This window comes from Pteropus alecto, unplaced genomic scaffold (genome assembly GCF_000325575.1).
Source record: "Pteropus alecto unplaced genomic scaffold, ASM32557v1 scaffold5, whole genome shotgun sequence".
In the NCBI taxonomy this organism is placed as follows: Eukaryota; Metazoa; Chordata; class Mammalia; order Chiroptera; family Pteropodidae; genus Pteropus; species Pteropus alecto.
The window spans coordinates 4,398,449-4,410,859 of NW_006441953.1; the positions used below are offsets into that span (position 1 = coordinate 4,398,449).

The following is a 12,411-nucleotide window of genomic DNA, read 5'->3' on the forward strand; positions in this document are numbered from 1 at the left end:
TTCAGTAAGTCATTTAACTAAAAGGCCTTAATTTCTACATTTATAAATTAGGAGAGTATAGTAAACATTCTATATGTTTCACTTCTGATTTTAAATCTTATGATTGTATAAACATTGACTGGGACATTACATTTACAATTTTTAAAAAGGAATGTTCAAATCTGAAAATAAGTTAAAGTTTTCATTTTCATTTAACTCAAACTTGATTGTAGGTACAATAAAATTCCTTATTTTGACAGGACATTGTTTTTGCTACTTAATGTGGATTTCTCTATTGACATATTTTTAAAGACAGTAAACATTATATCAAAATAATATGTGAATATATTAATTTTGTTTATACAATAATTTTTTTATTAAGTTTATTGGGGTAACATTGGTTAATACAATTACATAATTTTCAGGTGTACATTATAATTTGACATCTGTATATTCTATTGTATGTTTACCACCCAAAGTCCAGTTACCTTCAGCTACCATATATTTGATCCCCTTTACCCAAGTCACCCTCCCCCTACCTCCCTATATTTATATACAATAACTTTTTATTTCTGGATAGTCACAGTATTTTGTGCCAATTACATGAAGACACAGGAAATGTAAATGCTAAGTAGAAATATAAAATAGTAAAGTATTTCTTAGAAACACTCACATCTCATCTTTTTTTTTTTTTTTCCTTCTGTAGTCTTTGGCACAATCTTACCTCCACAATTTCTCTTTTTCTCCAGAAATTTTAAATTTGTTTATTTAATCAGTTCAAAAATGTGCATGTGTCTACTAAACACTGGGCATTGGTCTGAGTATTGAATATGTGAAGAACAAATAGGACTACCTTTATGGTGCTTCCATTTCTAGTGGGGGAGGTAAATAAAGAAAAAAAACACAAATATGTAACACATTACGTAATAATAAGTGCTGTAAAAAAATAATATGGGATAAGGGGGTAGAAGTGATCAGGGTAGGAGTCCTTTTTAGGTAGGGTGGTCAGAGAGGCTTATCTGATGAGGTGAACACATTGAGCAAATAACCTGAATGAAATGAAGATTTGGAGGAAGTGTTCTAGGCAGAAGGTTCAGCTAGTAAAAATACCCTGAGCAAATCTGTAGAGACAAAGTGTGTCAGTAGTTGCCTAGGGGAGGGAACTGAGAAGGGAGAATGGAGAGTGTTTGCTAATGGATATGGGACTTCTTTTTTGAGGTGATGAAAATGTTCTCAAATTAGATGTTTATTATGATTGCCCAACTGTGAATATTCTAAAAACAATTGAATTGTATGCTTTAAAGACATCAATTTTATGGCATATAAATGATATCTCGATATAGTTGTATTCTTAAAAAAATCCTGAGGTAGGAATGAATTTGGTGAAATGAAGAATAGCAAGAAGTTCAATATGGCTAGACTTAAAGACAATAGGAGAGTGGTAAATGATGTCAGGGAGACAAATGTATTTGTCTTTCTGGAGGCTAACGAATGCTCTAGACCTCTAGACTTATAGCTATATTTCTACCTCCAACAAAATAATTTCTATACTATTTCCTGTGGGATAAGAATTCAGCTAATTTTCATAATAGAAAGTAATCTCATGAACTAATTAGTACACATAGATTAATGACAGATTCTCAATCTATCATTTTTTTCTTTTGAATAGGATATTTCTGGAGGTAAAAACAAAACAAAACAAAACAAAAACAAACAAACAAACATGAACCATGGATATCTGTTCCGTGGGCTGTGGATCCAGAATGTGATTAGAAGGAGTCTGGGAATCCATGTGTATGCTATTGCCACTGTCGATCAAATAAATAAATGTACAACTTTTAACATGAGAAAGGAGCCTGAGAATTTTCTGATATGTTAAAAAGTGGTCCTTATTCTTGAAAATATTGGGAAACTGTTTGATTAAACCAGAGGAATCCTTCTCTAGAGATTCTGCAGGCACTTACAAAAGACTGGTATGGATGATATTTTTGGACATATGTTGAAGTGGTCCTGTGCTCATAGGTTGCAGCAATTTTCATATATGTAAATGCCGACATTGATAGACATATGCAGAATCAGTTTTTGATTATCTCTGTGTGGATTGCTTCTGTTAAAATTTTTATCAGGTGACTTTTCTCTTTGGCACTCGATATATTACTAGATAGCTATTACTTCTATGTATTTTCAGGTAATAATTTTGAAATATCATTGCTTTTTATTATCTCAGTATAAAAATAAAAGGAAAGTAACTGTGTTGTCAAAAACTCAATATATCATATTTCTTATATAACTAAATATTTTGAGAAAGACTTGATGATTATTGATATTTTTGTTCCTCTTTACTAGTATAGAAAGTAGAAATTTGGTCTTGTAGAAATAACAGGATTTTATTAATTCATTAATTTGGAAAGGGCCTATTTCCTTTTTTAGGAAAAAGGCATTGAAGTGATGTTTTCTCCCCACCCTTGCCCTACTTGGACCCTTGATTGGAACAGTCTTCCTGCAGCAGTGAGCCCAAAGGAAGGTGAGTTGTTTTTTTTCTCCTTTTAAATTTTACTCATAATCTGGATACCCACTTCAAATCATCTTCCAATTCTCTAATTCTCTTTTTGGCTATATTTAATATTCTGATTATCCTATACCATTGAGTTGTCACTTTATTTTTATTATAAAAATTACATAGGTACACATCAGATTGAATATTTCCCACATTTTTCTAACAGTTACTTCATTTATTTTTTTTCTTTGCTGAAGTATTTTGAAGCAAACCCCAGATAACACATCATCCTATAGTACACATAGCTAAAAAAAATTGACATCTTAAATAATCACCATGTCATTATCACACATGATAAAAATTAACAAAAATTCCTTGATCATCTAACAAGCCATCCATAATCATTTCCCCCAATTGTTTAGAATATTATTTGAAGAAAATAAATTTGTAGTTAGGTTTTCAGTTAAATATATTTGTCATTGCTAGAAGTTATATTTGGTTTGTTTGTTTTTGATAATGTTTTCCTTGCTCATGTTTCAATTTCTTCTTTTTATAGTCTATATTTGTTATTTCTAATAGCTGATGTTAATAAAGGTCTAATTCTGCTATTTGTTGTTTCTGTTGACTTTACTCCTGGTTTCTTATTTTCCTGTTAGTTTTGAAATTTTAGATTGTGGATTCATTTTTGTATTCATAAATCTGTGGGACTCTTGTGGGGCTTTGTGGGGTTAGGAGTAAATTCTCATAGAAAGCATTTATATTAGCCTTGTTGAGCATCTCCAGGTATTAGAATTTAAGACCACTAAGCATTATTGTTTCAGCTTGATATTCCTTCAGCTTTTTTGATCAGAAGCTGAGGTTTAAACAGACAAGTTACCTTTTATCATTTTCCTTTGCTGTTTAGTAGACTTTTATTTCAATGCATCTTTTCATATGGAATAGAGGTTTTCAGGTTTTCTGCTTTCATGTGATATTGGTTCCAACTCTTCACCATGCTAGGGATCAAGGACTACTTCTCTTTTTTGTCTTACTGTTAAAGCTTAGATTTCTATTGTTGGCAAATACCCTTTAGGCAGCTGTGGTGTTAGTTCAAGATTATTATACTGCTTCTTAGTTCTCTAACCTCTTTTAAAGGCCTTATGGATTTTCCTTCTTCTCAGAAATCCAGTTAGACCTGTAAAGGATGATTGCTGAATTTCAAGTACCATTTTGGTATTTTTATGTGGAAAACTTTTTTATAGCTCAGTGTTCTATTTCTTTAATTGTTCATGAATGTTTTAGTTTTATACCAACCCAAATATAACTTGATTTTCAAATGCTCTTTGAAATCGTTTGCCTTTCTTTTTCATATTCTCTTCCATGATGCTTCCTAGTATTGCCTGTAGCTCACTAACCAATTCTGTTCTGTCAGTCAAGGGCTTATTAGGATTCTTCCAGAATGGAAGAAGATTATATTGGGCAGTTAAAAACTCTGCTTCAAAGGTATTTTATAAAAATGAAATTAATTTTTTGGTCATTTATTAAATACATAAAAAGTAGTCACTAATGACTTAATGTTTTAATTTTAAATATTTTTTGACATTTTGAAACATTTAGATATATTTATTATACTTATAATTGGATTTTTGTACACTCTGGTTATAGTATAGATTTTGAACAGGTTGAACCTATATGTACTATAGTTTGCTAAATACAACTCAGATTTTTATTAATATTTATCAAGAAATTAAAACAGTTTTATAAATGCCACATGTTTTGCTTTGTCCTTAATTTACTGTAAGGCCAAAATAACATTTTTTATTTATTAATATGAACAATCAATTACCAACTCAGAAATCTGACATTAAGCATTTATATCTGGTTGTTTTACTGGTTTGAAGTACCTATCTAGTAGAGTTTATGGAATATATTACTCATTATATCCTTATAAATGTATTGCTTTGTTTTCATAAATATTATGACAAAGATGGAGCTATCTCAGAAGAGATGCATGGTTTACTCACATTTTATTTACTATTCTTAAAAAGTTTATAGTCTTATTAAACTAAGGCAGAACTGTGCATTTTGATTTTCTGTTTTCAGTTCTGGAAATTTTAATATTGCATGGTAATAGGATTTTTATGAAATAAAATTATTATGTATGGAAGCGTGGAGGTCACTATGAAAGTGTTTCATGACTTGTGTTCTGGTACTTTCCTTCATGGGAGATTGAATTGTAATAAATTATTTTGGACACTTGGTTCATTTGGATGTTCCTGAGACCTATTCTTTATGCTAAATTCATTGAGTTATATCAAGATTGTGGCATATATAATAAAAATCATTCTCTCTACTAACAAAGTCTATATTAAGCCTCATGATGGAGTCTCATATATTTCTTAAGCCTATCTAATTTCCTACCCTCTGTTCTCACCTATTTCTCTTGCCATGTCTTATATACCATTACCCAAACTTCTCACTGTTTTCCTTATACAACCTTTATTTACTATCTCCATACTTTCACTTTTGTTTTTCCTCTAGCCTTGAATGTTATTCTTCCCACTTCCCATCCTTTTGAAATTATACTCATCTTTTAAGCAGCACTCAAATGCTGCTTCCTTCCAAGGAAGCCTTCTGCATAAGCTATGAGTTTGAAACCTGGACTACTAACTAACTAGATAGCCTATAGCTAGATTCTCAACTTCTCTGTGCCTTAATTGCCTCATAGAATACAGATTATAGTGCCTACCTTATGAAATTGTTGATATTATCAATGAATTAATATAGGCACTTAGTAAAGTGCCTACTAAATAGTAAATGTTAAATAATACTAATGTAGTAGTCAGAATTACTCTTGGCACTTTTTAGTAGTCTCTTATGCTTCATTTTTGGTACTTATAGTATGCTTCTCTTACACTGTAATTAATTATATCCATGCTTTCCTTCCCCAATAGACTGAGCTTTTCAAATATAGGACCCCCATGTATAGGTACTCAATACTTTTTTATTAAATTGAATTGAACTGAGACTATAGATCCTTTTTTATCTTCCCAAATTTCTGTTTAAAACAGACAACTTTTAAAATGATTTATCTCTCAAAAAATTTTAAAGGCTAAAATATTGAGATTATTTAGTTTGAAGAAAGAATCGAAGATTTAATGCACATTGTTATTATTATTATATTTTTATGTTCTGTTTGAGACTAGGTTGCAGACATCATGCCTCTACTTCTAAATACTTAACTATCTTCTTTAAGAACAAGGATATTTTCTTACATAGCTATATTACAATTATTAAACCAGGATATTTAATTTGGTACATACTCTATTATCTAATCTACAGTCCAGTAGATTGTAATGCATTTCATTGTCTTATTTCTTAAGACTTCTTTAATTGTTTCCATATTCTTAGATTCAAGTTAGGCATTTTTGGCAGGAACACCACAGAAATGATGTCGTATACTTTTCAGTGCATCATATCAGGAAGCACATTGTGTCGTTTTGGGCCCAGTGATGTTAACTTTAATCTTTTGGTTAAGGCGATGTCTGCCAGGTGTCTCTACTGTAATATTAGTATTTTTATTTATCAAATTAATAAGTAGTTTGTGGGGAGGTATTCGAGACTACATTATAACTTATTTTCAAAATTTCACTCACTAGTTTCACTCACATGAATGCTTCTTGCCTGCAATAGTTGCAAAATGATTTTTCAACTCTGTCATCTTTCTGTATTTATTAGTGTTCATTCTACTGTAAGAAAGTAGAATTTATTTGAAAGTACTATTTGTTCATTTATTATCAGTATCAACTCATGAAGTTTTATTTTATTAAATGAGTTATAACCCATCACTGTCACTACTTATTTCAGTGCTCAAGTTGTCCCAGGTTGTGAGTCCCTTTAGGATGGCTCCTGATTCTTTGAATATGCCCCAATCATTCTATGACCACTTCTTTAATTTCTGGCATATAAAGTTCTACATGCTTATTTTGTCATTTCCCTGCCCCAGCCCTAGGTTCAGATATTTCTCCAAGGAATGCCAGCCAGTTCCTTTTAGTAGAGAATGATATTTAGTAACTAAGATTTGGGTGCTAGGTGTGCTCATTGCTAATGAAGTTTTATTGCTTCTAGATCTTCTCAGCAGAGAAATGAATGTGTAGATAAGTTTATTAATACCTATACATACATAGACAAACACACACACATAATCACTTCAATATCTATTACTACATCTATATACCAATGTCTGTTATCTACATGCATTAAAAAGCATGAGTTTATAATGATATGTGTAATTCCAATTTAACACCACAAGATTCTTCCTAGTTTTTTTAAAATCCAGTATCAGTATTTATCTTTTCCAATGGTAAAATTCATAGTTTCCAACATCACCTATGTATTTTTTATTTATTGAGTCTTACAATATATGAACAGTAATTTCAGGATTACTATACCCTCATCTCTGTGAAAAAAACACACCTAGTAAGTTAAATTCCACATTGTTTGTAGTGATTTTCGTCTTCAAATTAAGGAGATATGGTCAAAGTTCTCGTGAAGATAGCTGTGATCAGAAGGTTCTGTACAAGATAAATTATAAAAAGTGAGGCATGAAAGATTTAAGTTAATATTAATCATGTCGCCTGATAGAAAATCTTCAACCAATATTCTCCTACTATACTGAGAAGATCCAGGCAATTGTATACTCTCCATTACTATTTGTCCTCAAATAACGGTGATTTCCTACTTTAATGAACTAAGATAAATAATGTGTGAGCCTGTGAACTCCCTTTCGTTAAGCTTAGGGGCACCTCTGTTCTAACTCTGTGACATTTTGCCTCCTGAGTATGAGAGAGGAAATAGGTATAGTCTTTTCCCTTAAGACCTAGAACAGAGCTGCCCTTAGCACTCACTCCATGCAATATTTCCCTCTCTATTCTTCAGAAGTTTTTAGGTGGGTGCTTTGTATATTAGGAGTTTCTCCTAGGCCAGAATAACCATGTCAATCATATAGGAGGGAGGAGAGTCAGAATCATGACCTTATTGGAAATAAAGGAGATAAGAAGATAGTAATTTAGTGTTATTCCATTTATTATTTCTTTTATTCTTGTATTCAAAGTTCCACTGTCTTAGAAATACAGCCCAATGAGATATACCTGAGGCCATGGTTTTGCTTTAAGCTACACGAGAGCACCATCCCCTAGGGAGACTGATATGTGGGTAGTGCATAACAATCTTAAATCTCGCCACCCATTCACCCTCACCCTGTGCCACCCAGTTTAGAGTATACATTTATCAGTTGTTGCAAATGGCAATATTTCATCCTTTCCTATGGCTGAGTAGCATTTCATTGTTTATATGTACCACATCTTCTTTATCCAATCATCTATTGAAGGACACTTTATCCAATTTCCATGTCTTGGCTACCCCGTGTATAATGCTGCAATGAACATAGGGATACATATATCTCCACGAATAAACGTTTTCAAATTTTTCGGGAGAAACCCGGAAGAGGGATTGCTGGGTCATATGGTAACTCTATTTTTAATTTTTTGAGGAACTTTCATACTGTTTTTCATAGTGGCTGTACCAATTTTCATTCCCACCAGCAATGTTTGAGGGGTCTTTTTTCTCCACATCCTCTCCTATAGTTATTTCATGTCTTATTGATTAAGCCATTCTAATAAGTGTGAGGTGGTATCTCATTGTGGTTTTGATTTGCATTTCCCTTTCAGATAGTGAACTTGAGCGTCTTTTATATATCTGTTGGCCATTTGTACATCTTAGGAAAAGTGTCTGTTCAGGTCCTCTCTCCATTTTTTAATAGGACTTTTTGTTTTTAGGGTTTTTTTTTTTGCTGTTGAGATGTATGAGTTCTTTATATGTTTTGGATATTAGTCCTTTATTGGAAATATTGTTTGCAAATATCTTCTTCCATTTGGTTGGTTGTGTTTTTGTTTTTCGGATGGTTTCTTTTGCTATGCAGAAGCTTTTTAGCTTGTATTTTTATTTTTCAGTGTTACTTCCTTCATATGAAATGTTAAAAGGTTTAAAGTTTCTTCTTATAAAATGTTAACTTTAAACAATAAAGAACCATAAAATATACAATTTTATTATAATTGTATAGAAATAATACATTGATTTTTATTTGTTTTTTAAAAAATTTGAACCTTAAAAATTTTAAACCTTTTAAAATTTCCCGTGGAGTAGCACTTAAATAATTTGATCAAATTCTCATCAAATTTATCTATAGATTATAGGTTTAACGCAATCTTTATCAAAATCTCAACAAGATTTTTTTGTGGATTTAGACAAGCTTATTCTAAATTTTATGTGAAAAAAATAGTATGAGAAAGAAAAACAAAGTACAATCTACTCAATGTTAAGACTGTATAACTATAGTAATTAGAGAGATAGACATAGATTAATAGAACAGAGGAAAGAACCTACAGAAAGATTAAAAGCAACTCAATAGAAGAAAAATAGTCTTTTTAACAAATGTTTCTGGAACTATCAGATATCCATAGACAGAGACAATAAAAATCTAAATTGCACGCATGTAAAAGTTGACTCAAAATGGATCATGGATTTAAATGTAAATTTAAAACTATAAAACTTTAGAAGAAAATGTAAAAAAAAAAAAAATGTAGAAAAGCTTTGGGAACTGGGGATAGAAAAAGAGTTCTTATACATAACACCAAAAGCATGATCCATACAAATTGTTTTTGATAAATTGAATTTGATCAAAATTAAAAATGTTTGTTCACAAAGACTCTGTTAAGAGGATGGTAAAACAAGCTAAAGACTAGAAGAAAATATTTGCAAATCACAAATTTATGCAAATCTGATGCAGAACTTGTATCTGAAATATATAAAGAACTACATATACAATTAACATCAGACAGCAATTGCATGGTTAGGCATTTACCCCAGAGAACTGAAAACTTATATTCATACAAAAATCTGTACGTGAATGTTCATAGAAACCTTATTCTTAATAGCCCCAAACTAGAAACTACCGAAAAGTCATTTATGGGTGAATAATTTAAAAAATTCTGATGTTTTTATGTTAGAGAATATTACTTAGCAATAAAAAAAAAAAAATGGACTATTGATACTTGTAACAACCTGGATGGGTCTCAAGGGCATTACTTATGATTAGTGAAAAAAGTCCATCTCCAAAGGATAAAATAAGAGAGTGAACAAATGAATGGTTGGCAGGGAACAGGGAACAGGGATGGGTGTGACAGGGTGCTGCTGAAAAGGGAGTTCCCTTGTGGTGATGCAATTGTATGAATCTACACATGGGATCAAATTGCATAAAACTATATATACACTCACAAATGAATGCACGTAAAAACTAGTGAAAACTGAGCAAGGTCTGTAGTTAATATATTGTATTAAAAATAATTTCCTAGTTTTGATACTGTACTACAGTTATGTAAAATGTCACCATTAGGGAAGCTGGGTGAAGAGTTCACAGGACTCTATGTGCTGTTTTTGCAACTTTTCATGAGTATATAATTATATCAAAATAAAAAATTTAAAATATAATTTAAGGAGAAATATTGAAAAAGATCAAGAAAATAAAGAAAATTGAAATATTTCTCAGCTCATCTTTTTCAAAAGTACTTATCAGAAAATTTATGGAGATCATTTATTAAGCAAATGATAGTTTGATACAAAGCAAGAACTACAAAGATATCTTAATATATTTCCTTTATTAATGAATAGCGATACAATGCTAATGTGCACAGATAAACAGACTTTCACTTTTGATAGTCCATTTCACAGGTTGCTATTCTCAAGCTCATAGAGAAATTGAGAAAGTCAAATTGACATAACAATTTGAGTTTCTTTATATCAGCCTTGTTTCAAAATAGTAGTTAGTACAGTTGAGGCATAGCTCGAGTATTAATCCTGGCTGACATGTCACACTAAGGTTCTTGCCCTACCGCCAGACAACTTGGAGGCTTCTGGAGAATGTCATGGAGTTACATGTTATGGTTCGTGAGAAGTACAAAAAGTTCTTTCATCCTTAAAGCTTAGCAGTGTCCAATTTCAATTATACATAGCATTTCAAAGTACTGAGACGTGGAACTGAGTATTTTGACTGTCAAAATGGTGGAGTGACTGAGTTTATTTTGAACTTTAAATCAGCTCAGGTGCGGAAATGACACAGTTGCATAACATTGTACTATTTAATCATCCAGAAGCACTTTGCTGTAAAGGAGCTGGAAATAGAGCAACAAGATTAAATTCAAATGTAATTACCTCAAAGCCCTCAACAAAAATAAGTGCAGGGCCAGTACCTACCATAGAGGCAGCAACTCTTGAGCTAGAGGAGTATTGGTAAAATGGGCTCGCAGCTTTGGCACCTTAAACCCATGTAGCGTTGGGCTTGCTGGGTTTCTTATCTTTCTTTTTTTCTTCTGTTTGTAAGCCGTGAAACCAGGTCGTCTTCTTAGAAAAATACGAAGCCTACCCCCCTTTTAAAAGTGTATTTAACTGTGGTATGTGATTAAAGAAAAAAAATTGAAAGTTTTTTTTTTTTCTTCTCTTCTTGGAGTTAGGTTTGCTGTAATTCTCTCCAGTATTATGTTATGCTTTGTTCTATCTTCTAGGGTTAATCTTCAAGGATCCTATTTATAGATCATGTTTTTACTTTGAAAGCAGAGCCCATGTTGACTGATTACCAAGAAAGGTTTTAATGGCTAGTTTATCTAGTGTGGATTACATAGAATCTTCTAAGGCTATTACTTTTTAAAACAAAATAAAAGTGTTTGACATGAGAAGTATCTATGTGATGATACAAATTTATCTGTTTTTTTTTTTTTTCAATTAGGTCATATGTAGGGCATAATAATTGTTTGGATTTTTTCATCTGTATACAAATCAACAAATTGAAAATTTATTGAACAATCAAGGAGATTTGGGTCTATTCCTGACTCCATAAAGTCATTTATTATATCACTAGGCAAGTTTGAAAGTTATTATGGTTTCGTTTTAGGACTATTATGAATTCACTGATAAGAAACCTCAAATTATCCATTCAGGAGTGAATATTTTTAAGCATTAGTATATTTCAGAAATTGAATTGCTTCAAAAGGTTGAAATAGAATTTATGTAAGTAATGAAATACTTATTTCTGAAAACAAACACCAGGCAGAGGTTCTAATTTCTTCCATTTGTGCTGAAATGTAGTTGGGGTGGAATCATTTTAACTCAGCAAGACCCTTCTGATGATCAGATCTGGAGCATCGTTCCAGTATTGCTTTTTCCAACAGCACCCGAGTTCTCATAGGGCTGGAGATGTGTATGAAGTTCAAGATAAAACTTTTCCTAAGAATTTCTTTCAGTTTTTGTTTTTTTTCTTCATGAGTTTTTCTAATGATCACAGGCAATGGGTACCATAACAGGGTTTGCTGTGTTAGAATGAGGCAACTTTAGACAAAAATTTACAGAAATTTTTCATTAATTATCAATGGGTAAATTTTCAGTGAGTACCCATTTTAAGCGAAACAAAACTAGCAATGAAAAATGGGAAATAATCTTTATTCTAAAATGAAGATATTGGCAGTAAAGTATTTAGTTCAGCCTTTAACATCATTTCTAATAAAGACAAATCAACAAGCAGCCCAAAACAGAGGTATTTGTAGTTATATATAAGATACATATAACTTCTCTGAAAGCCCAGAAAGACTTCAGTTTATAACTAATGCAAAATCAGCTCTGTATTAATTCCATTTTGTACATTTGCAAAGAAGAATTTCCTCATATAATTTAGCTCCTGGATTGCCTTTACAGATTACTTTTGAGTATTTCACACTAAGTAAAAGTTTTTAATCTTAAAAACTCTTGATTTTGCTATACTTTCAGGAATTATTATTTTTTTAATTATAAATGTTTATAAGCACATTTAGGAGAGAAAGGGAAAACTAATGATGTGGAACCTTATTATT

The 12,411-nt window shown here is 31.5% G+C and overlaps 1 protein-coding gene across 5 annotated transcripts in view; it reads left to right on the plus strand.

The window, feature by feature from the left end:
* Nucleotides 1-12,411, plus strand: part of GSTCD (glutathione S-transferase C-terminal domain containing) — a 116,385-nt gene that overhangs the window by 19,655 nt on the left and 84,319 nt on the right. For all 5 annotated transcript variants that reach the window (XM_025051734.1, XM_015594979.2, XM_025051732.1 and 2 more), the window contains one exon: nucleotides 2,410-2,503. In XM_025051734.1, the coding sequence (XP_024907502.1) occupies nucleotides 2,410-2,503 (94 nt within the window). The remainder of the gene's footprint in view (nucleotides 1-2,409; nucleotides 2,504-12,411) is intronic.